General features: G+C 64.0%; 1 protein-coding gene across 4 annotated transcripts in view; it reads right to left on the reverse strand.

Annotated features, from left to right (window-relative positions):
* Positions 1-384: 384 nt before the first annotated feature.
* Positions 385-24489, reverse strand: part of MTA1 (metastasis associated 1) — a 35978-nt gene continuing 11873 nt past the window's right edge. The window contains exons 2-22 of one of the 4 annotated variants that reach the window (XM_073241725.1): positions 21622-21689; positions 17699-17792; positions 14422-14472; positions 13860-13986; positions 13726-13789; positions 11700-11817; positions 9506-9608; positions 8437-8536; positions 7619-7807; positions 6658-6732; positions 6452-6510; positions 5857-5972; positions 5473-5624; positions 5193-5382; positions 4962-5051; positions 3799-3951; positions 3676-3711; positions 2242-2253; positions 1435-1466; positions 1033-1184; positions 385-946 (exon numbers count right to left, since the gene is read on the reverse strand). In XM_073241725.1, the coding sequence (XP_073097826.1) occupies positions 796-946; positions 1033-1184; positions 1435-1466; positions 2242-2253; positions 3676-3711; positions 3799-3951; positions 4962-5051; positions 5193-5382; positions 5473-5624; positions 5857-5972; positions 6452-6510; positions 6658-6732; positions 7619-7807; positions 8437-8536; positions 9506-9608; positions 11700-11817; positions 13726-13789; positions 13860-13986; positions 14422-14472; positions 17699-17792; positions 21622-21689 (2132 nt within the window). In that variant the 3' untranslated portion in view covers positions 385-795. Of the gene's footprint in view, positions 947-1032; positions 1185-1434; positions 1467-2241; positions 2254-3675; positions 3712-3798; positions 3952-4961; positions 5052-5192; positions 5383-5472; positions 5625-5856; positions 5973-6451; positions 6511-6657; positions 6733-7618; positions 7808-8436; positions 8537-9505; positions 9609-11699; positions 11818-13725; positions 13790-13859; positions 13987-14421; positions 14473-17698; positions 17793-21621; positions 21690-24489 lie in introns of those variants that run through there. The other 3 variants (XM_073241726.1, XM_073241727.1, XM_073241728.1) reach the window with 3 other exon arrangements.

A 24489-nucleotide genomic window follows, 5' to 3' on the forward strand; every position in this document is an offset into this window, starting at 1 on the left:
TGGCCAGGGGAGCCAGGCACTTGCCAGTCTGGATCCCAGGCCGGGTCCAAGCCATCGCCTGCTCTGGACAGGCACCGGGTAGGGCTGGGGTGGGGGCTGCAGCTCCAGTCCCCCCACCCTGGCTGACCCTCTTTCTGCCCCCATGGGTGGTTGGTGGACACTGGACCGGGCCCTGCAGGTGGGCACTGGGCCAGAACCCATAGCCCAGCCTGCAGGCCAGCATGGTGTGGGCCACACTGCCTGCTGGGGCTCCCCAGAGGGCCTCCCACCAAGGGCGGCCGCCCACCCGCAGCAAGGCTGGCTCTGCCCCTGGTGTGCGGGGTGGGGACGGCCTGAGGGCCCGAGACAGGAGAGGGACCAGGACAGAAGACTCGAGAGAGCTGGTTGGTTTTTTCTTTTTATAAGTTTTTTTTTCTTTGTTTTTTTTTAATATGAAAATTACTTGAAAAGACAAGGGGCCAACCCCACCAGGCAGCTTGGCTGGCCGCTGGCCACGCCGATCCTAACATTCCAGATGTAAGTTACAGAGCTTAAGTTCATCTACAAAAAAAGTAATAAAAATAAAATTTTAAATGGCACCTTCAACAGAACACAACAAAACGTGGGCCGGCCGCGGGGCGGTGTGGGCCGCGGAGGCTCCTCAGCTCCGCTCCAGCCAAAAAGTAAACACAAAGCTAAAACGGCTCCCCAGCACTCCCAGGACAGGGCAAGGGGCCTCTCGGAAGCGCCAGGGAGCCGCTCTCTGCACGGGGGCGGGAGGGGCACTACCAGACCGGCGGGCCGTGGCCTCGGGTTCTAGTCCTCAATGACTATGGGCTCGTCGTTGACGGGCGCGGGCGGCGGCGGCCGCAGTGGCAGGGCCTGGCTCTGGCGCAGGGCGATGGGCTTGTAGGGCCGGCGGGCGGCCCGCTTGGTCTCTGAGGACGAGAGCAGCTTGCGGACCTTCCTGCAAGGGGAGGGTGACGCCCCGTGTGACGCCGCGGCCTGCAGGCCACCTGCCCGCCCGCTGCCCTGGCCCAGGCAGGCCCCCACCTGGTCTCCTCGGTGGCCATGTAGAACACGTCATCGGGGGCATCGATCCAGTTCATCCGCCGCCGCTTGACGGGGGGCAGGGAGCCGCCCCGGATCAGGCGCACCTTGGTCGGGTACGGCTTCCCATTGAGCAGGAGGTTCCGGTTTGGTCCCTGTGGCAGAGGGCTGGCATGAGGGGGCTGCCCTGTGACCTCGAGGCAGCGGCCCCAGCACGATGGGCCGGAGGTACCCGCCGCCTGCCCCTCTGGTCCCACTGGTCCTTCGGCACGTTCCCAAGCAGGGCCTGGCGGGGCTCCCTGGGCCTCTTCCCAGACGCCCAGGGAAGCTGTGTGAACACACGTGCGCCCGTGTGTGTGCAGGGCCGGGGTCCCACTAGCACAGCCGCGCCGCCTGCCCCCTTACCATGTGCCTGGTCTGTCCGTGGTTCGCCAGACCTGACAAGAACAAGGACAGCGCGTGAGGCCCTCACGCCCACCCAGGTGGGGAACTGGGGCCACACGCACCCCCACGAGCCACAGCCCACACACAGGCAGGGGCTGAAGGACACGGGTGCCTTGGAGCCCTCGGAGCTCCCAGGGGCTCTGCATGTCCCCCACCCACCCCGACTGGGCCTTGTTCCCCCGGTGACCAGGCAATGCCCCACGAACTATGAATATGGCAGCACCAGAGAGCCCCCCTGCACGGCTGAATCGGGCTCCTCCCCAGGGGCTGGAGCTGACCTCACAGACCCTGGGGCTGGCTGCCCTGTGAGAAGCTGATGGAGGCTCACAGGAGTGCCCAGCTGGCCAGGACAAAGGGGCTTCCACACTGTGGGGGGCAAGATCTGGAGTCCCAAGCTTTGAAAAAGGCACCATCCTAGGTCACAGCCACCCCACCAGCACAGGTCTGCCACCCACGACAGACACTCAGTGCTAGAGCTCTGAAGGCCCACTGGGTGAAGACCCAGCTGGGAAGTGGGCGGGCACCTCTGCCCACTGGGCTCCTGTGAGCGTGGGCGGCGTGTGTGTGAGTGAGGTGTGTGGCTGGCCCGGGAAGTCTTCCCAAAGTGCTCTGGCAGGGGTTTATATCCTGAGGTTCAGAAGAGCCATCCAGCCCTTCCCCACCTGCAAACAACCTTCTCATTCAGGGTGCCCCCAGGCAGGGCAGAAGGAAGGGCCTGCAGCCCCCAGGGCCCAGCTCTGGGCTAGCCCCCTGCCAAGGGCTACTTACCCAGGTAAGTGCCTATCAGAGAGACAGTGCGGAGGGAAGAAAACACACGTTAGAATGAGTGTGCGCCCGTGGCAGCCTGTCGGTGGGTTCAGGCCTCCGGGGCAGGACCATGCCTAGAGCCTGCGAAGGCCTGCCCACACGCCTGTGCCAATGCCCCCCAGGCCGGCTGGGGCCTCCCAGCTGAGGCACCTTGGTGGCACTGCACGCCAGTAGTGAGGCAGATCCCGGAAAACCCACAGGAGTGGGAGGCCTCTGTCTGCCTTGCTGAGGAATGGCTCTTCACCAGACAGACCCTAAGGCTCAAGGATACCCACTGACCAGCCCAGATTTCCATGCCTGCATGCTTTGCTTACGTTGCTCCTGGGGTGCCCACCACAGGGGTACAGACAAGCAGCCCATCCCCACAGGCTCCAGGAGACAACCAAGTCTGGTCCACCCCTGTGAAGCACCTCAGGGGCAGCAGCCCTCCAGTCCTGAGCCCAGAGAGGGGCTCTGGGCACATCCACGTTGGCCAGCCCAAGGTACCCAGACAGGGACCCTGACCCATCTCGAGGGCTGGCAGGAGGGAGCCCCACACTCATTTTCCTTTAGCCTGGTTCCTGTCTACCTCCCTCCCACACGGATCCTGAGCAGGCTGATCTGGGGGGGCCACTGGGCCTCCAGGGCTGACATGCCCCTCACCAGGGTAACAACAGGCACGGAGAGGCCCTGGGGCAAGGTGCCAGGCCAGTGGGGGAATGAGGGCCTGGGCAGCTGACCCATTAGGAGCCCCAGCCTGGGCGCTTGAGGGTGGGAGGGTCCCAGGGCGGCTTCAGGCCTCCGCAGGCCCCCACTTCCCTTCCCCTGGGCGTCCCACCCCACTTGGAAGAGGGTGCTGCTGCCTCAGGTGTGGGACCCCCACCCCAGTGCACTGCCACAGGATACGCTGGCCTGAGCAATTGCCAGGCCTCCTAGACCTCCCCCGACCACGCTACATATCTTTCCTGTCTACCCTGAGGGGACAGGTCCTCAGCCCACCAGGCAGGGCACACGTGAGGGTTGTAGGGTTCTGGGCACAGCACAGGCAGCCACACAAGCTGAGGCTGATGGCATGCAGTGGTCACAGCACGATGGCAGACAGTAAAGCAGGCGGCGGGGCGCCAGGGCCACGCGAGCAAGCACAGTCCACAGACCGGGCGCTGGGCCAGGAGGGAGGGGCTGGCCCGCAAGGCAGAGGTGGGGCAGGAGGCGGCTTTTGGGTGAGCGGGGGCTCCACGGGGCAGGGCTTGGTTCTCTGTCAGATGACAAGTGGGCGAGGAAGGGGCGAGGAGGGCCCGGCCCGCGAGGACCACTGCAAAGGCGTGCCCTGGGCCCCGCGGCGCACCATGCAGGGAGCGCGGCACACACAGGCGCGCAGTGGGGGCTCGGCACAGCACCGTGCCGGCCTGGCCTTACCCCGGCTGGGCATCAAGAGGCGTTTCTTTGTGTTGCCTGGCAGCGCCCGGTGTCGGGAGAGAGAGGGGAGACACGGTCAGCGGGCGCCGGCGCGCAGGCGAGGGCCCCCCGCCCGGCACTCACCATCCACCCCGTTGTGCTGCTCATAGCTTCTCTTGCCCAGGATGGTGGGGGAGCCGCGGTTGATGGCGGGGGCTGGCTTGGCGGGGGCGAGGCCGCTGAGCACGCCGGACACGCTCCTCACGGGGTCGGGCTTGGGGGGGCGGGGGTGGGTCTCTGACAGGAGCAACACAGGTAGGGGGCACTTGGCGGGCGGTAAACAGCAATGGTGGCCCCACCTGGGACCTGCCCGACCAAGGACGGCCACAGCCCGGGACCCACGGAGCCCAGGGCCCGCTGAGGGCCGTGTCCTGGGAGCAGGGGAGAGGCTGATGGGACCGGGCCCCTGGGTCCCGCAGCCCCAGCCAACCACCAGGATCGCTGGGTGGCCGCCAGCAACTTACAGGCTCCAGACACAGACCCATAAATAAGCCGGCCCATTAGCGGCCTCCAGGTCCCGGCCACCGGAGCTGATGGCAGAGAGCTGGCCATTGGCCAGCTGATGAATTAACAGCCTGGCTGGCCTGGCCAAGGACATGCCCCACCGAGAGCTGGCCCTGGCGGGTGTAGGCCGCCCACCTACTGAGGACCCTCAGCCCTTGGTGGCTCTCAGGGGCCATAGGCCACTGGCTCCCAAAGGATGGGACAAGGTCAGACCCAGGACCAAGACCCCAGACAGTGAGTGGTGCCAAAGCCATGGTATCCGTGTGGAACACACTTGGCTCGAGGTTCCGGAACGTCCTTCACGGGGAAAGTCACCTCCTCACTGGGAAGCACTCGCGGGCCGTCCGTTTGGGACAAGCTGCCTGCGGCGGGCTGGGTGGTGGGCGGCCAGGCCAAGGGGTGCCAGCTGAGGTGCTCAGGGCCCTCCGGCCAGGAGAGCCCTCCCCGGGAGGCTGCTGGCGAGGTGCGCACCCCTCCCACCCAGTTGGGGGCTTGCGTGCCCTGGCTCTGGGCCTCCCAGAAGCGGGTGGGCCCACGTACACCTCGGCCCCCCACGGCCCCCACGGCCCCGGGGACTGCAGGTCTGCAGGAGGGGCAGGTGGGACAGAAGGACAGGGCAGCTTGGTCCCAAAGGGCCCCACCTGAGCCTGGCACGCTGCAAGGGACCCCCCAAAGGGACCACAGTCATGCACACACTCTGCACACTGGCCACCTGTGCAGAGCTGGGGTTGAGGCGGGCTCACCGAGATACCGGAGCACGGCTTCCAGCGGCTTCCGCACAGCCTGCTTCAGCACCAGTGGGCTCTGGGCGGCTTCAGGCAGCCGTGCCGTGCCTGTGGGGAGCCGCGTGTGAGGGCCGGCAAGCACCAGGGGAGCCCGGGCTCCAAACCCCCAACAGGCCTCAGTCGCCTCAGCCCTGCCTGACAGGTGTCCCTCCTGCAGGGACGGGGCAGCCTGGGCAGGGGGACACTTACATTCAGCCTTGATGGTGGCACTGTTGATAGGCATGTAGGGGTGTCTGGCAGCGTGCCGCGGGCGAAGGATCTCTCGGCACAGGCGCCGGGCGATCCGCGTGAGCTTGGTTGTGTGCAGGTAGAAGGCCTGTCGCGTCTTCATGGCGAACTTGGGGCTACCGCCGCTCCGGGCTGGGATGCCGTGGGGGCTCTGCGGAAGGGGGCGCGCCGCCCCGACACAGCGCCATGACCGCGGGCCGGGCACTGGGCCACGCAGGGGGCGGGAGGGCTGCCCACTTACCACGTTACTGCGGTTCGGTCCTGGCCTCTCTCCATCTAACCGGGTTGGCATTTTCAAGCCACCATATTTCTTCCAATATGTCCAACAAGATGCGCAGAGGCGACACTGCATGTTAGGGGGACCCCAAGAATACCACTGGTAAGACTGGGTGGCTACGGACAACAAAGTTGGAAATAGACGGGTTCTTAAGCAGAACCAGTGATGGCAGAGAGCATTTCACAGCTGTCGCCCCTGAGCCACCCCCACCCCCGGGGCACCCCGCACCCCGAGTAGCTTCCCTGGGCAAGGCAAGGCCCCCACAACCCCCGGCAGGCCCCAGGGTGGTACAGGGGCACCCAGCACTGGGAGCTGGGCATGCCCTGGGGGCCAGGCGGGGGCACTTACTGTAACAGCTCTCGCAGGCCCGGCCAGCCCCAGGGCTCTGGCCTGGTGCCCCTGTGCCGTTCACCACGCCTGCCTTCACATTGTTGATGCTGATCTGGTTCGGATTTGGCTTGTTACTTAGGGTTAAGGGAGAGATGGAGGCTGTCACAGGGGCACCAGGCCACAGGTGCGCAGCTCCCAGGAAAACATGGCTCCTGGGAGGCTGGCAGTCCTCCGTCCAGACCCGCAGGCCACAGGGGAGCCAGCTGTCCCCTTGCCTGGGGGTGCGTAGTCTCTCTCCCCGCCAGTCTGAGAAGTGGCTCCCACAGAGGTTCCAGCCCTATCCAGACCCAGCTGTGTCTGCTGGCACTTGGTTCCCTCCGAGTTGAACCCTGGGCCTGGCAGGTGTGAGTCCTGAGGCCCCAAGCTGCCCAGCAGGCTGACGGACAGCCAGGCCTGGGTCTGCCAGGAGCTGTTCTCCAGGGCCAAGCAGGCCTTGACTGCGGGGCCCCACCCGACTTCCCAAGACTGCGCTTCCAGGGACCATCTGCCATGGCACCCTGCCCAGGCCCACCCGGCCCAGGAAGGTGGCACCGGTGCTGTGCGGGGCACTTACTAGTTGGGAATATAGACTTGCTTTAACTTGCTCTCCGCTTCAGCTGCTTTCAAACGTTTCTTAAAACAAAACAGAAGGTCAGAGAGGCCAGAAGGCAGGCCTGGGGAGAGGGACACCAGTGTCACCCACTGAAATCCACACGGGGCCTGGCAGGCGGGTGCCCTGGCTGCCGGCTTCCCTCCTGGCCTCCCCTGCCCGGGGCGCACCTGCTGCACGTATCTGTCGGTGGTCTTCCACATGTAGTAGTATTCGATGATGCTGGTGAGTGACTTCCAGGGCAACTGAGGAGAGAGGGGGGGTCAGGGAGGACCCTCTCCAGCACGGGACCCCTGGAGGACTGTCCACGCACCACGTGGGACCCCAAGGGCCTGAGTTCTGGTCCCACACAGGGTGCTGCCCAGCTGTGCCTCTGCTGCTCTGGGTTCAGTGCACCAGCTGGGACCAGCCGCCCCAAGCACACGGGCAGCCGGCCCACAGGCGCACACGGGCTAGCAGGTCTGCCGTGTACGCCGAGGACTCTTGCTCTGTCATGAAGAACAAGGCGGTGGTCCCTTAGGGTCCAGCTGCCCCATGCCAGCCCCGGGCGGGCAGGTCAGTGGTTGTCTGCAGCCTGATCCTGAGGCCCTACCACCCCCACCCCCACCGACCAATGCAGGCTTCTCTGCCCTCATGGCCTCTGCCTCCTGGGGGCTCCGCCGATGCCCACCAGCACCATCTGGTGGCACCACACGGGGCCTCCTCGGGGGCTCCTGGTCACCCCGGCCACAGCCTGCACGACATGCTCTTCCCTCCAGGGGACCCGGCAACTTGCCGCAACGGCAACGCCAACCCTCTTCCCAAGGAGGTTAAGTGTGTTTTAGGGGATGTAAGGGTGGGGGGGCCCTGAGGGCACAGGCCCTGCCCTCGGAATTCACCTGGGCTCACCAGGCGAACATTTGTGAGGGACACAAAACAAGGCCATTAAGGAGGCTCAGCAAGTGAGAAACAAGCAGAACAAAGTGAGGAAACAGAATGGTTTGGAGAGGCCAGGATCCCAGGACCGCCCAGCGCTGACCCTCAACCTGGTGCACACGTATGCGGCGGGCGGGGCTCCGAGCCCCACCCGGCCAGGGGCTGTTAACAGGTGACACACCCTGGCCGCAGGGCAGCCTGCCCGCTGGTACTCACAAAGTCTTGCTGAATGTCCGTGAAATCTTTGCCGTATTTCTCCAGGGCCTCCTCAAAAAGGCTGGCCTCTGAGGCCGACCACTCCTCCATCTCGTCCCTGCAGAGCACGGGGCCCCCCTGTGGCACCAGGGCCGCGATGGCCTTGGCCACATCATATACACTCCTGTGCAGGGTGTCCATGGCGTGGAACTGCGGCAGGAGACACGGGGGTCACCTGGGTGCCCTGCATGGCGGGCCCCCCCCCCCACCAAGGGCAGGCGCCACACTCGGGCCCTGTTTGGGATGCACAAGTCCACACAGGGCTCACCACCCCGCGCCCAGCGGGAGAAGAGGAGTGCCAGGAGAGGCTGAGGATGCATGGGGAGAAACGGGGCCCTTGAGAGAGCCCCCCCACAGGGATCGAGGTGGGGAGAGGGTCCCCTGGAGGGCAGAGGCCCATTCTGGGCATAGGGAGCCAGCAGCCCATGGATGGCCGACCGGCTTTCTTGCAGCTGCCCCCTCCCAGCTGCCGGGAGGGCCCCAGGGCCCCAGGCGTACTCCGGGCGGGGCAGGGTCTGTGCGCATGGGAGGAGTGAGCCCAGGTCAGGTAGCCTGCTTTCTGGAGGGTGGAACTGCCCCTCCGACATGAGAGGGATGACACCCCGGGGTGCGGCAAGGTCCCAGCAGGGCCTGAGAAGGCGCGGGCCGGCGGCCTCAGCAGTAGCTGCCTCGAGCCCTGTGCACACGTCCCCACGGAGGGCTGTGCCCGAGGATGCAGACGCCCCCAGTCCCGGGCGCCCAGCTCAGCCCCAGCCTCCCGCCACCAGCAGCCCACTTACCAGGGTGATGTCGCGGGAGGCGGCTGCAGCACTCATGTGCAGGCTGGGCTGCCGGACGGAGCTGCTGCAGTCCAGGGCCCGGGCAAAGGTGCCCACTGAGCTGGGTAGAGGAGGAGGGACATTCAGGAGAGCCTGTCCACTCTTGGCGCCAGGACCAGATGCCAAACGAGGACGTGCTCACCACCACGGCAGCCCCCAGGAGCCGGCTGAGAGTGGCCCAGGGCACAGGGGCGGAAATCAAGCAGACGGCAAAGGAAAAGCTGCCTGACACGCACGGAGGGCAGCGGCAGCGGCAGCGGCCTTGGGCTCCAGCGGGCAGATGGCAGCCTGCTGAGCTCACTGCAGGATGTGCCTCGTAAGAGAGCAGTCAGGCCTCCCTCCACAGGCCAGGCTCAGGGCCTGTTCCTAAGTTGTTCCTGATGGGGCCCAGCCTAGACTGAGACCTGCGGGAGCCTTACGAGCACATGGCCACCACCATCATGCCCACAGGGGCTCCCCTCTGGCTGTCCCTGCCTGGGGGAGGGGGTTTGCCCACTCAAAGCTGCTCTCAGAGCACTGCCTCCCTCATTCCCAGAGGCTCTGGTCTCCGGTGCCACATCCTTCCATCCTGGCTGCTTCCACCCTAGCCTGTCCAGGGCCAGCCAGTGGTCAGGCAAGCCCCTCTGTCCAGTCCTGAAGTCTGAGGAAGAGTCCATCTGACCCAGCTTGCTTGGCCCCCGAGGTACTCCTGAGGGTGCCCAGGTCCAAGCCCTCAAAGCTGAGCTGCCCCAGGACCCACAAGGACCCCATGGCAGAGTCAGCAGCCCTGAAGAGCCATCTCCACACCCGGGGACGGGAGAGACCAGGCCAGACCTCTCTGGAAACCGCAAGGGGTCCCAATAGGGTGAGGGCCTGAGGCAGCAGGGGCAGGGGCCCAGCCCCCTGAGTCCCCATGCCCCTCGCTGGGGGTCCCCTGCTGGCAGACGCCAAGGCTCCTGTCCCTAACACCCACTACGGGGGCACAGGAGAGGCAAAGCCCCATGCCTGGGCCCAGGCAGCACCTTGGCTGTCCCTGGGCCCCAGAGCTCACCGGGCCACCACCAGGAACTGGTCAATCTGCTTGTCTACAAGCGGGTTGTGGGCCTCCCAGACCTTGGTCTCCAGTTTGGACTGGTCTCGGCCGTCCTCCTCTCCTAGAAGCAAGAAACGTGTCACGTAAGACCAACAAAGGCCACGAGGCGCCGCATGGCCTCCGGCAGGGCTGTTTGGAACCAAGGTGTGGCCAGCGTCCCAGGGCCCACCAGGGCAACGGGCCGCGTGAGCTGGGGGCAAGGCTGCCACACGCGGGCATATACACATGCACTGCCGGGCACAGAGACTCCGGACACAGCACACCCTGGGCTGCGGTGGGCCTCTGGTCTGAGGAGGAGGGGCTGAACACCGGTGATGGGGCCATGGGCACCGCTCAGGGTGCCACGGGCTGGAGCAGCCAGCCTGACAAAGGGCTTTTGTTCCAAGACGCTGCAGATTCATGGCCGCCATGCCCAGCCCCCAGGGGACCGCAGTCAGGACCAGGGCCTCACCGCACCTGCCACCTGAGCGCCCTTGGGGAGCCGCAGAGGCCCTGTCTCCGTGAGCTCTGCCTCCAGGGAAGAGCCCCGCCCCATCCAGTCGCCCTGAGCCGGCACACAGTGGGGGTCTGCTGGGGCTGCAGACATTTGCAGGTCTGTCTTGAGGAGCTGGCGATGGCAGACGTTATTTGCCAAGTACCACAAATCCACACAGGTGGGATGGCCTCTGAAGTGACCTTTATTCGCGGAGAAGAGACCTGGCGGCCTGGGTCGGCACCCTGAGGCCCCCCCGGGCTCTCCTACTCAGCCCCGAGCTCTTGGAGGAGGTGGACCTCCAGACCAAGGGCAGGACCCCCGCTGCAGCACACTCTTCTGGGCCCCTGCCCAGCACCCCAGGCTGGCTCACCAAGGCGGACCTACCAGACGGGTGGAGGACGTGCTCCTGCCAAGCTGCCCAGTCACTGCCCAGGACTGCGAGGCCCTCTGACACTCAAGCTACTTGGTGCCTTCCTTTGTCCTCAGGGGGCCTCCCATCTCCCATGGGATGTGGGCGCGACCGGGCCCTTCCTGCTCAGGGGCTGGGCAGCCAGGGACCCAGTGTGGTCGGGTGGCACCCTGCCCAGGAGGCCCCATGGAGCCCCAGAGGATGCCGGCCCCAGCGGGCCAGCCTCGCCACACATGGACCAGGGGCCTGGGTGCCTCCTGGTGTGGCCCCCACCACAGAGCTTCCTTCCTCCATCCACCCAGATGAGCAGGACCTCCTAAAGACAACAGACCAAGACGGGCAGTGGGTGTGTATGTGGGAGGAAGTGCAGAGAGCCACAGCCAGGACAGGCTGGTAAACCCAGGCCAGCCTCAGGCGCTGGCCAGCAGTCGCTGCTCCGCGAAGTACACTTGGAAGACACCTGGTTGGTGCCCAGCACAGACCAGGCCGCCGCTGGACACGCCCCAAGAGGCCGGGGGAGCAGCCCCATGGACCACTGTGGGGGTTCCAGGGGCAACGGAGACCCTGGGGGTGCGTGATGACCTGGTCCTCAGTGCCAGCTTGTCAGCGCCTCCCAGCAGAGGGGAAGCAGGAGGCTGGCTGCCAGGCAGAGATGGGCACACGACCTGGGAGGGGCGCCCAGCACAGCAGGGGCTCAGGTAAGGAGAGGGGGTCAGAGGGCCACTGCGGCCTACTGGCACGTGGTCAGACTGCTGTCCTACTGTATAGCTAACAATCAAAAACTACCCCCAGCAAAAAAAAGCGACAGAGCCAGGTAGACACCAGAAGAAAGGTGACCTGAAGGGGCAGGCTGGCCTGCATGAATGGCCTACAGAAACAGGGAGAGTCCGTGAGCTGAAGGTGGCTTCTGGGGGGCGAGCCTGTCTTCAAGGCCCGGTATGCGAGGCCTGTTGCCGGCCAGCTCCGACCCGCTGCCCCTGCCTGGCACAGTCCATGGCCTGAGAGCTGCCACCTTTCAGGGACGCCAGATATCTGCAGCAGTAAGCTGCCAGGAAGCCCGTGAGACGGCCACACGGGGCTACACCCCTGGCAGAGATGCATGGCCTCTGGCTACCACAGGTCCCAAATGAGGCTTTTTGGAGAGAAAGTAGCTTTAAAAAACTTATGAGAACATATTCCAAAAGGAAAAAGACTCCCCGTCCTGCTGGGCCCTGGCCTTGCTCAGGGGCTCCCTGGCCACGCGCCCTGAGACTCCACTGAGCGCCTACCTTCTTTCAGTAGGTCGGTGATGTCCGCCTGGTACCTGTTCCCCACACGAATCTCCCCTTTATCAGCCAGGAGGGTCTTCTGCTGTGGATCGTAGACCAGAGAATAGAAGAAGAAATCCTAGGAGACACAAGGACATGGTCGGCGTGTGGCACTAAGCCACAGGAGGCACAGACGCCGAGAACAGGGTGCATGGTGCCTCGCACATAGGACACGATCTTCATGGGGGCCGCAGTGAGAGGGCTGCACCCACAGGGCTGGCCAAAGGTGATGGGCCTGCCCACCCCTGAAATTATGCATTCCTATCAGCAGCAACAGTTTGAAAATTTAGTTTATAGAAAGCGTTTAATTGCAACAAAACCCTGAAGGCATCTGGGAACAAATCCGACAGATTCTGGGCACGTCCTCCGGGAAGCCGGTGCAGCTTTTGTGTATGTTGTCAGAGGAGACGTACACACATGGGGAATCACAGAATGTTCTGGACTTGGTGCCCAGAGCTGTCAGCGGAGCAGCAGGCCGTGGCCTTCTGCCTCTCAGCCCCTGTCCACGGGACATGGCAGCTACTAGGCAGTTCTTGTTGGAATTCACGCTGTCCAGCCTCCCTGGCCCCTTGCTGCCCTCACATTTCTTGGAAACTGTATCAAGTTGCTTTGGATCATTTTCAAAGAGCAGGCTGGCCGACCCGGGCCACCCACTGGTGCCTTGTGCCCCTGCCGTTTCCCCAGCCGTGACCCCACAGGGCTGTCTCTCTCAGCTGCCTCTGCCCACTGCGGCCGCTGCCCTCTGTGGGTCCGTGCTGGGGGTGAGACCCCAGGGCCGGGTCATCTACACCCTTGCCTGCAGTAGGGATCAGGTTAGTCCCGCCGGGGCCTTCAGGCCACAGGGCACTTGGGGGACCCAGTGTGCGAATCAGCAGCTGTTACGTCATCAGGCGACAACAACACGCTTCCCAGCTGAATGGATACAGAGAGTGCCTGACGCGGGCCCCGCCACCTGCAGGTGCGCTGTCCCTGAGCACAGGTCTCGGGCCACTTCTACACACAGGGCGGCACGTGCATTTGCCACCCAGTAGACCCGGTCCCCTGCTCACGACCATCTCTGTGCACATCCTGTGTGGCCCGGTCACCAAGGGGCCTTTCTAGACGGCAGAGGGCACCCCCGGCCTCTGCTCCGGCCCACGCTCTAGTTGGCCAGTCTCCCGAGACACAGGTGTGGGCCGTCCCCCAGCCGCCCGGCCACTGCCTGCCGGTGCTGCAGGCCGGTGTCCTCCTAGCAGCCTCCCCGACACCTGACCCCACCCTCACTGGACTGCACATCCTTATCCGCAGTCGTTCCCACCGCCGCGTCCCGGGAGCTCCGGGTGGCAGGAGGAGGCTGTAGTGGCGACAGGTGGGGTGCAGCACCGCGAGGCAGCCCCAGGCCGGGCGGGCTGAGCCCCCTCAGGAGGCCCTGCAGCCAGCCATGCCTCACTGGTAGCAGGAGAGTCACACTGCCACCGTCCCACCAGGTGATGGACACACCCCACGCGGTCCCAGAGCACTCATGCCACCTCCCCACCGGCCACCTCTCTCGACACCCTCAGGAAGTGGCTCCCCGGGACATATGCCTTGTCTGGAGATGTCTCTGGCTGTCACGACTGGGGGTACAGTGGCACCCTACCATGCAGGGGCCCTGGCCCTCGTCAGTGGGACCAGGAGGTGGGTTCCACAGCCCCAAGTCCTGGCAGGGTGGATGTTTTTGGTTTTATAAACTCAGAAACCCTTCACACAATGCAACCCGGCTCTGAGTCAACAGTGAGGGCTCGAGGCAGTGGGCTGGATCGCCATATGCCACGCGTCCACACGACAGCATGGATGGCAATCGTGGTGGCCAGCACAGGTGCTTGTCCTTATCTCTCCGAGACAGGTCACTCCAGAGAGCGCTCAGCCCCAGGGGGTCCTCCGCGTGGGGGAGGGAGGCCCAGGAAGGGGGTGACAGCCCCTCCTCGGGGCTGCGGGCCACACAGAGCCCGGCCAGCGCCAGCCTTACCTCCCGCTCCAGGTAGGACTTGAGCGACTCAGTCTCATTGAGCAGGGTCACACTGCACTTCCCTCTGAAAGAGAGGACCAGGCCGTCAGGGGACAAGGGCGGGCAGCCCCCGTGCCCGGCTGCCCGCCAGGTACCTGATGTGGGTGGCGGGCAGGGACTCCAGCTGCCGAGAGAGAAACAGTTCCCGGTGCCGCAGCTGGTGTCTGAGCTTCTCGGGCAGGTCCACCACCTCCGGGTTCTCCACCTCCTCCTCCGCCTCTCCTGGGGAAGGCTCCCGTCAGTGGGCCCGCAGGCACAGGCCTGCCAGCCGGGTGCTCGGCGCCATCCCCTGCCCGACCTGGGCAGTGGCCCTGGAGCTCCCCGCGGGGTCCCAGCAGCTGCCACGGGGCCAGTACCCATTCGTGCCCAGGCACCCCAAAAGCTTGGACCCTGGGCATCGGGATGGGAAGGGGGTAAGGATGCATCACACAGTGACATCGGAGCAGCAAAAGGGGGAGGGAAAACAAGGCCGCAGCCCCTACACACCCCGGATGAAAGGCAGACCCCGCAGGTCACCCATGGCGCTCCCCGTTCGGGGGGCCTGTCAGGGCTGAGCGGCAGCACATGGCAGCGAGGGATGCCAGGACGGGCATGCAGGTGGCCAGCGCCTGACCCAGCCACGCAGATTCAAGGGCCGCCTGCAGAGGTCAGACTCACCTTCCTCGCCGTTGTCAGCCCCCGGTCCGGTTCTGTAGCAGACTGACAGTGCTACGTGACAGACAACAGCACCCAGACAGCAGGTCAGCGAGAGCGCATCATGGCACCTGCCCTCTGCCCAGCTGCACAAGGGCCGCGAGGCCAGGCAGACATGGGGCCCTGGACCTCCCAGAGGGGCAAAGACCACCCAGCGAAGCCAGAGAACACCTGGGCCTCAGAACCGCCCACCCTCGGCCCCCACCTGCCCGAAACTCCACAGAGAGCCCGAGGCAAGGCCCACACAGCCAGACCCTCCCCAGAAGCAGAGACAAGGACGCGGCTGAGCCACAGCACGGGGGTTCCAATACAGGCTTCCTGGCCCGGGATGCCACCCCGGGGGCCCGAGCTACACCTCCAGGGCAGGGGCAGTGATGCCTGCAGGGAGAGCCCCAAACCGTGTGACCAGGAATGGGGGGCAGTGCCCCGAGGCACAGTGGGGCCCTGGGGTGGTGCAGGAGGCCTGGGGGACGCCAGGACAGGGGCTTGGCACCCCTCAGGCGGCTCGAGGCAGCATCAGACTCGCTGAACCCTGGCCGCAAAGGCGGGGTGGGGGCCTCAGTCCACGGCCCTCCCTGGCCTCCGCCTCCTGCGTGTCCCAAGCCCTGGTGTCCGCCCGCCTGGCCTGCCGCCCGCTGCTGCCCCCCTGTGGCGGCTGCTCAGACTGAGGCCGGCCTGAGGGACTCGAGGGGACGTGGTCTGGACCAGGTCCAGGTGGACAGGAGCCCATGTGTCCACTTGCCTGCCTCCTTTGGGGACCCCATGAGCACACCGCACCCCCAGCCTGGGGACGTCATGTGCACCTGCCCACTAGCTCCACACCTGCTTGTGCTCACGTCTATGTGACAGCGCTGGAGGGCCGGGCTGCCCAGCTAAGAGCTGGGCCATGGGCAGTCATCCTGAGCCCAACCTGGCAGCGGCCCAGTGGGCAGCTCCCCCAGCCTACAGGGGCTCCCAGATCCCCACCTGCCAGGTCTGCTATCAGCAGTGGTGAGGAGGGACTAGAAGCAGGCCTCCCATGCCCAGGGCTTGGGTCACACCAGCCACGCAGATCTTGCGAGAGCCTCCCACAGCCCCTGTGCCCCCTCCCCGGCACCCAAGCTTCCCTCGGGCTTGACCTATGCTGGAGTGTGTGGTGCTCAGCGCTTGGCCTCCAAGAACACAGGGGACTACCCAGGGGTGGGTGAGCCTGGATGCAGAAGCCCCTTCCTCAGAGCTGGGGGCTTCCCCACCCACCGGCTCTCCTGGGCCCCTGCGGCTTGCTCTGGGGACTGCAGGGAGAGCCCGTGTCCATGCCTGGCATTTTCCTAGGGCAAGGCCTTGCTCTCAGGATGGCTATGAATGTGAGCATGCACCTCAGGGCAGATGGCTGTGGCCTGAGGAGGCTGCTCTGGGTCCCCAAGAGAAACCCCAGGAAGGGCTTCACTGCTGTGCGGGACCCGTGTGACCTGGGGCATCTCGCCTACACTGGCATGGGAGCTTCTGTCCCTCGGGTCCCCAGTCCCCGGAGAAACCCTGGCCGCTGATCTGACTGTGCTGTCGGCTCCCCTGGGTGTCTCTCCCACCTGCCAGAGCGCCCAAGCGTCCCCATACCCACCTGGACATGGGGCCGGGACCCAGGTGGCAGGCGGCCCAGCCCCGTCCTAGCCGCAGCGAGCTCACGGGCGAGCACCCCAGTAGGGTCGCCCTGTGGACCGTGGGCCTGCAGAGGTCACTGGGACAGTGCAGCCAGGACACAGGGCAGAGGCTCTGGGGAAGCAGGCCCCCAGCAGTTCCACTGGCACCCTGGGCCACTGCCTGGGCTGGAACACCACCCTCTGCCCTTCCCTTGCAAGAGCTCCAGCCGCATGATGCCTGGCCAAGCTCCCTCCTGGAGCCCTCCTGGCCACTGGCTGACCTCCAGGGCATCCACGGGTAGAGAGCCGAGCCCATGGGGCCACAACAGCCTCAAACCTCCAGACACAACAGCCACACTGGGCCGGGCAGGGGACACAGGAGAGGAGGGCACCCCCCGAAGCGATGAGGAGCCTGTGCCCTCGGCCACATGGGCCAGCAGGTCCACAACCCAGCCTGTCCACCTCTCAGTCCCTCTTCAGCATCCTGACAGCCTTGCTGACACCTACAGGGCCACAACTGTATGGACCACTCCTCTGGAACACGAGCTTGTGGGTCCCCAAGACCCACAGCTCTTTTCCTTGGCACCTGGAGGCACAGTCTTTAGGGTCAGAGTCAGGGGCCACCACACCCACTGCTAACACCCCCTCCTGTGCACAACTCCATCATCCAGCGCCGGACACAGAGCCGCCTGCGTCACGGGTACAGCGCTGATTAAACGGGGAGCACAGAGCGCCTAAAGAAAGTACAGGGCGGTGCCCAAACGCACCACGGCCCCCGGCTGCCCTCACAACCTTGGTCCTTGGGTGACAGTCCTGGGGGCCCACCCTGGGAGGCCAGACGAGGCTGGGGCCCCAGGGCGGCACCCAGAGCTCATCCAGCCCTGGAGGCCTGGTGGGGTGGGGGACAGTCCCAGGGCCCAGCTCCACTGGCGGCAGGCCCTGACACACCCTTCTTCCCCCCTTTCCTCCCTGCTTCTCGTCCTCCTCCCCAAGGCCACACTACCTGTGACCCCCTTGGGGGCTGGGGAGGAAGGTGCCTGGCCCGGGCACCATGCCTCCCATGCCACCAGGCTGGGGTTCCGAGATGCGCCTGCCTGGCCCCCTGAGCAAGCTGTGCCAGCTGGCCAGTGCTGGGAGATCCTGTCTCGGCCTCCCGCTGGTGAGGGACCCTGTGGGCAAAGCTGTCCACCCCCGGGGACCCTCCCTTTCAGAAACAGGTGTGGACTGGCTGCTGTCCTTGGCCGCCCATGTCAGAGGAAGTGCGTGGCCCAAGGAGGGGACGGAGGCACCTGGGCTGTCAAGAGCATGTGGATCCTGGGTCCAGAGGGACCCGTGTAAACAGCAGCAGAAAGCTCTGTAAACACCGGCAAAATACGGGCAGGACCAGCAGCTGCCCAGGCCAGGCCTGAGCCCGGGGCCGGCCCGCGGGCAACAGAACTCTACTTGCAGGAAAACCACCCAGGTCAACGACACCCAGCCACACCCTGCAGCCAGCACACACCAGGACCCACTTTTCAGGGCAGGGAGGGCACAAGGACAGTGCGTCCCAGCCAGGGGGAACACCCTCGAACATCCCCAACCTCCCAGAGCCCGAGGCCACCCCCTTGGGAAAGGGCACGACTCACTGGCATGCTTGTCAGCCAGGGCGATGAGGGCGCTGGAGATGTCCCGCCTCCGGTAGAAGCACACCACCTTGGCCTCCACGTTCCCGTTGGCCGTCTGCAACAGCAAGGCAGGTCTGAGCGTGGGGCCCCGGCTGCCTGCAGGGGTGTCTCGGGGCCGATCCAGGAATGGCCGGCGATGAAGGGGGAGCGCACAGCAGCCCCGACCCCAGTCTGTGCCCTCCCACCTCCACGGCCATTCCAGGCCTCCTCCCCGCTCCCTCCCAGAGGCTGCTGTGGTGAAGAGCCCTCCCAACAGCGGCCATCCTGACGCCAGACAGACGCCAGACAGACGCCAGACACAATGTCAAGGACTTGCGAAGAGGTCAGCAAATGCAAAAAGAGGGCAAGAGGTGGTCAGGGTACTAAGGAAGCCGCTGGGTGAACAGCCTCGTAGGAAGGACACGTCTCTTTTGAACTAAGAGGTGTTTATAACTTTTAATAGTAATGCAAGGATCATGTCACAATTCTAATTTTTGTAAAATTTAGCGTACTAACATTTACAACATTTAAAAAATTATCTTTCAGAAAACTATTTAACTTCCAATTACTTAATTCCATTAGACCAGGAGCATTTCAAGAGAAAGACTTAGAAGCTCCTCCGGCCTGTGAGCACGGATCAAAGCTTCAGCTCCCAGCAAACCCTGCAGAGTGGCGCGCACTGGGGGTGGCCGTCCTCGTCCTCGGGCAAGACCGTGTGACAGTGTCAACAGGGGAAGGAGCTGTGCTCTTGAACCAGGGTTCCCAGCAAGTGCCTGCGCTGCCCGCCGACGCCTGCTTCCGGGTGCGCAAGCTCAGTCTTCAAAACACGATCTGTCCGAATGGCTGCTGCACACTCGGAAGCATTTCAGCACTGGAAGGTGTTAAGATTTTGCCAACACTGCCCAGATCAAAAATGCCTCCTAGAAATGGTTCCAGAAACCGTCTGCTGTGCTCAAGATGAGCGGATGCTCCACAGGACAGGGAACCCGGGACTGCGGGGGTGAGGCCAGGAGCGCCCTGGGACAAGCCCCGAGGGACACTGTCGGGGCCACTGTCGGATGGCAGCCACAGTTCCACCCTGTGCGTGCTGATCGTCTCCAGGTTGCAGGGTGCAGGTCTGTGGCCAAGCACCTCCTTGGCTCCCACACCCATCCACGGTGTCCCCTCCCTCTCTGGGGGGACCTGCTGCGCCCTGCTCAGCACCCCAGCCTGCCAACAAGCCACTTTGGTCTCTGCTCTGCTTTGCGCAACCCCACCCCTACCTATGCACACCTGCCTCAGTCGACCTGGAGGCCCTGAAACTTCCAGAACTCTCCTTCCAAGAGCTTCCTTCTCTGGGAAGCCCTGCCCCAGACCCTGTGGCCCCGCCCCAGCCCCTCTCCAGCTGGCTTGGGCCCCCTCCCCATGCTGGGGCCCCCAAGTCCCCAACAACAGGCCAGACCACTGGCAGGCACCTCATCTGTTCCCACAGAGGTTGCTTAGCACCCTGGGGTCCCCAGGCAAGGCTGGAGAGCCACCCACCCTGGTTGGGTTGTCTGGGGTCCCCAAGGCCTCTCCCTGTGCCACCCAGCTGGAGGGGCTGGGAAAAGTGCCCCTGGGCTTGGCAGCACCTTGTCTTCAACACTTTTCTGCAATTCCCACACCAACACTCACATGTTTGGCCTCTGGCTTCTCATCCCCAGGATCCTCCCTAGTGGCACACAGGCCTGGCCACCACCCAGAGGGCCCCTTATGGGACTCCCACAGCCACACAGCCTGCCCCACCTCCTGGGTGCTCATGCCCCCAGACCCCTTTTCCTTTTCTTTCAAAACGGCAATTTTCTCCAGGATTATGAAGTTTATTTTCCATGGAGACAATGAACATGGGAAACATATCCAATCACAATTCCAAGGAGAAAGAGTGACATTATCCAAAAGGTCACAAAGTGCAGAGTTCTGGGAGGGGGCGGGGAGGACTTGCTGCCCACCACCAGAGGGACACGCGGCCAAAAACTGGCCAGGCTTCGTGGGGGGTGGTCAGAGACCTGAGGACAAGCCTCCCAGGGAAGTGGGCCCCAAACGGCATGACAGCCGCCAGGGTTTGAAAGGTGACACGCCATAGGGTCATTTCTCACATGGAAAGTCATGGACAAGGGTGAAGTGCGCGATCGCCCTGCCACAGCTGCTGGCCCCCCAGGCTCCCCTCTCCTCTCCTGGGGCCTGTGGCTCTTGAGGAACCCCTGCCCCAGTGCCACTGGGTGCCACCAGTGCCACTGGTGCTGGGGGTGCGCAGGGTGCACCCCTGGGGCTGGGCTGCGCTGGGGCTTGGGGGGGCCTCTGCGGGTTTCCTTCCTCTTCTGCATCCCTCTAGGAGGCACCCTCGCCTTCCCCACCCACTCCTTCATTCCACTCATTTTATTTCTACTCCTGTCAGGCTCACTTCAGTCTTCCAGAGCTTTCCTACCCCCCACCCCACGTCACTGGGCAACAAATGAAATGGCATTTTGCTGGGAACAAGATGTCAACAGCTGAGGTCTGCTCTCCAGACCGCCCCTGTGGCACACACCACCCGGGCCACCTGGGCAAGGGTGCAAGGGCGGCCTCACCAGGCAGAGCCCATGAGCTGACCCTGTGTTCAGCCCCTGCCTGCCCCGCATGAGCCCTGAATCCATTCCTCTAGCAGAGACTGGGCCTGTGGGCCCCGCAGGTGGGAGGCGGAGCCGGCAGTGCGTCGGGCCCGAGGATGCACTGGTCTTCCGAGTCCTCAACCCATACCAGCCCCACTGCAGTGCCTGGCTGGTCCTGCAGGTCAGCACCAATCCTGCTGCCCACCTGTGTCCACCCCTGTACAACACCTCATGAGGCCACCTCACCTCCCTTCCGGGCTCCTCATGGGCACAGGGCCCTGGCATTCTTGTCCTATTATAGGGGGTGTTGAGGGCTGAGCAAGTGCTCAGCCAGCCGTGCCTGCCTGGCCTCCCGCCCGCTCTCCTGCCTTCAGAAGCCTGTGGCTCCCCCATCGCCGACAGGTCCCCCGCCCCAAGCCGCTCAGCCGCCCTAACCCCCGACGGTGAGCGCCTGCTCCCCTCCTTTTCCGACTGAGGCCCCGAGGCTCCAGCCGGCTGTGAGCAGCTCCCCACAGACGAAGTACGGCACCAGCCCAGACCCGGGTTCCACAGAGCAGCGGCCTCACGGGGCATCCAGGCCGTTGGCCCTGGCTGGCCACCCCCAGCCCCAGCACCAGGCCTCTGGGAGCGGCCGGCTCCCTCCCGTCCCCCTTGTCACAGTGGCCATGGCGCACGTCGTAGCAGAGCACCGCACGTCCCACCCCGTAGGGTCCCAGGCCAAGAGCGGCCTGATGGCTGGCTGGCTCTCAGGCACAGCAGTCGCTGAGGGAGGGGCCCACAGGACGCCCCTCCCGGCCGGCAAGCCCCATGGGAAACCGCCTGCTCCCGCAGCTAGGAGGGCGGCGAGGGGCTCTGGGCAGGGGAGCTGCCTGGGGGCCCAGCGCTCACTCCCATGTACCCCCACCCCAACAGCTCGGCTGCGCCCCCCAAGGACCCCGTGGACATGAGGGGCAGGAGGCTGAGCCAGCAGGGGGGAGGCTGGCAGGCCCCGCGGATGCCCTCGGGCTGCGCCACCTGGATGGCCTCTTCCGCCTGCAGTGAATCCCGGGGAACACCCGCCCAGAGCCGCTTGGGCGCTGCTGCTCCTCAGGACCCCGTGGGCACAGCCCCCGGGCGGGGCCCCCAGGAGCCTCCCTGGCTGAGCGGCAGAATGAGCCCCAGGCAGGGGGCCCCGGGCACAAGGCTGCTGGAAGGTCTGGACAGACAGTGGCCATTCAGGGCAGCCCCCAGGACCCCCAGAGCCGGAGGCATGTGTCGTCTGGTCCTTGATGGGGGCCCGAGCCCGCCTGGGGCGACTACCTTGTTGAGCTCCTCGATTCTCCGGATCAGGTAGGGGTTGCTGGAGGAGTTCTCGAAGTAGACGTAGTCTGCAAACAGGGACAGAGAGAGCTTCACTCCGCGCCACGGAGCCCACCTCGCTCAGCCCCGTCACCCCCAGGGAGCCGGGGGAGCCCCAGTCTCTCCACCACTCGTATCCTCAGTTCTGCAGGCCACCACCCCAGCAGGGAGAAGGGCCCGCCTGTGGGTGCGGGCGGAGGCCCAGGACAGGAGATGGGGCCCCTCCAGGCAGGGTCCTGTAGCCCAGTCCTGTGGGCCAGCTCCCCCCACACAGAGAAGAGGTGTAGGAGCCAGAGTGCGGCAGCCCCCGGACATCTTCCCAGGGGCTGCTGCTGGCCTGGTGGCTGGGCCCCAAAAGTTGTGTGGCCAGGGCAGGAGGGACGGCCTCAGGTACGCCGCAACCGGCCCAGAGGCCACGTCATCACGGTGGGGGCTGCCGGGCCCCTGCACCCTCCTTCATGCACAAACAACAGCCCTGATGGAGACCAGGGCTTCCAGGCACGAATGGGGCCTGCTTGCTAGGACGGGGCAGTGCCAGGTGCCCAAGTGGGGCCCACGTGGTGCCACAGCCCTGTCGGGTGCTCCAAATCAGTAGGGTGACACCCGCTCCTCTCATGGACAAGCCGCATGTGCCCTCCAGCTTTCCGAAGGCCCCACGGGGGAGAGCTGGGCTCTGGCTCGGGAAGGTCGGCGGTCACCCGAGATTTCCCGAGAGGCCCGTTAGTGGGAGGCTGGGGGCTCACAGGGAAATCCCGGCACAGTCATGAGGCTACCAGCTGCCTTCCTGGCTGCCCAGCTATAAGCCCTTGATGTTCTAGACACCCCTGAGCCCCCGGGGGTGCGTGACTCCAGGAGCAGGCCAGGTCAGTCCCCTCTACCCTGCATGGCGATGCTTCCCGGCCCGAAGCCCCTCCCGGGCCGGCTCTGCAGGAGATGGCCAACCCCAGGGCTTGTCTTGGCTGGAACCTGGTCAAGGACTGGATAGGGCCCAGATGTCCACAACTGGGCACAGATTCCGCCTACTGCAGTAAGCAGGCGGCAAGGGACCCAGTCTGGCCCTGTCTACGCAGGAGGCCCTACCTGGGCTGCCCAACCGCACAGAGGGATGGAGAAGCATCTGCCTCCTGACACAGACACACCTGTGGGGCTTACCTGAGGACACAGCTGCCCTCAGGCCCCGAGGAACAATAAAGCCACGACTGGGAGCCCAGAGGGGGCAGAGCTGCAGTGCTCAGGGGTCAGCTCAGAGGGCCTACGGGAGGGGGCGGTCGGCGGGCATGAGGCTTGTTTTGGGTGACAGAAGTGTCCAGAACTTAGACTGTGGCAATGTTGCACAATGTGAAAACACTAAAATTCATCAGCTGCACTCAAATTGGGTGAACTGCACTGCACACAGATCTCAAACCAGTCACCTGCGCTTTCATTCTAAGAACCTAGATGAAGAGCAAATAAAACCTGAAGCAAGTATTCATATGTGCCGAACCCCGATGTCCCCTCCAGCAGGAAGACAACAAGCCAGAAGCTGCCCCCTGGGCACCTCTCCAGCTCACAGACCTGTGCACCTGCCAGGAGGCGACATCAGGATGTAAGCCACACTTCAGGGAACACGACAAGGCCGGAGGCAGATAAGCTAGAGTGACGCCCGCTCGGGGGCGCAGGGACGCCGCGGAGGGAAGCTGCCTGCTTAGACCATCAGTGGGTGGGAAACTCTCAGGCCAGACTGATAAAGAAACAGGAAGGCAGGAAGCCACAAACAGCCAGCATCAGGCATGGGAAGGGACAGTCGGCCGACTCATGTGAGGGCACCACAAGCCACTATAGGTCAAGGCGCCTGATGCTCCGATGAACAGACTGCTGTGCGCAGGACACGAACCCCCAGGCCGCCTGTGACTGCCCGGGGCTGGATTCACAGGCGAGAACTAACAACAACCAAAAGGGAGGCAGAAAAGGCCCTCGGCCTGGCCAGTTTCACTGGGGACCCACCGGGCATCCGAGGAAGGCTCAACACCAGTTCCACACCAACTTCCAGAAAGCGGAGGGCTGAAATGCTGCCCACCAGGCTCCCGAGACCACCACCCATCACCCACCACAGCTGGACAGACCAGCACCCCTCATGGACACAGGCACAAAACTTCTCAAAAAAGACATTAGCAAATCTGAGCTAGCAACGAATGAAAGGATAATAAGTTCAACCTGGGGCTCACCTGGGAATACAAGGTTGGTTCAACACTGAAAATCTTATCAAGAGAATAAAGAACAAAAACCATCCGACCACCTCAACAGATGTGGGAGGAGCTGACAAAATCCAATAGCTGTTCTGGATAAAAACGCTTAAGCAAACTAGGAACTAAAAAGGCACTTCTGAAAAAACTACAGCTCATGTCATATGTATCACCGACGAATGGTGGGCGCTCCCCCGACTCATGAATAAGGCAGGGTGCCCACTCTGCAAGGCACCGCACTGCCAGGCCCTACTCAGTGTGATGGGGAACAAGCAAATGACAGGCATACGGACGGGAGAGGAAGGGATGAGGCCTCCTACACGCACATGACACGATGGTCCACCCAGAAATGCCCAGTCTACGGAAACCTATTAAAACTAGACAGCAAGAGCAGACACACAGACCGCAAAAATAGTATATGGGAAGTACTGTTTGCAGTAGCCCTAAGGAGCATTGAATACTTAGGTATCACTTTAACAAAAGACCTATGGATCACTAAAGATCAAAATTTGTGTGCAAACATCTGCTGAAAACTACAATACACAGGTGAGAAAAATGAATGAAGATCTCAATAAATTGTAATACATGAGGTGTCATGGATTGGAAC

This window comes from Manis javanica, chromosome 8 (genome assembly GCF_040802235.1).
Source record: "Manis javanica isolate MJ-LG chromosome 8, MJ_LKY, whole genome shotgun sequence".
NCBI lineage: Eukaryota > Metazoa > Chordata > Mammalia > Pholidota > Manidae > Manis > Manis javanica.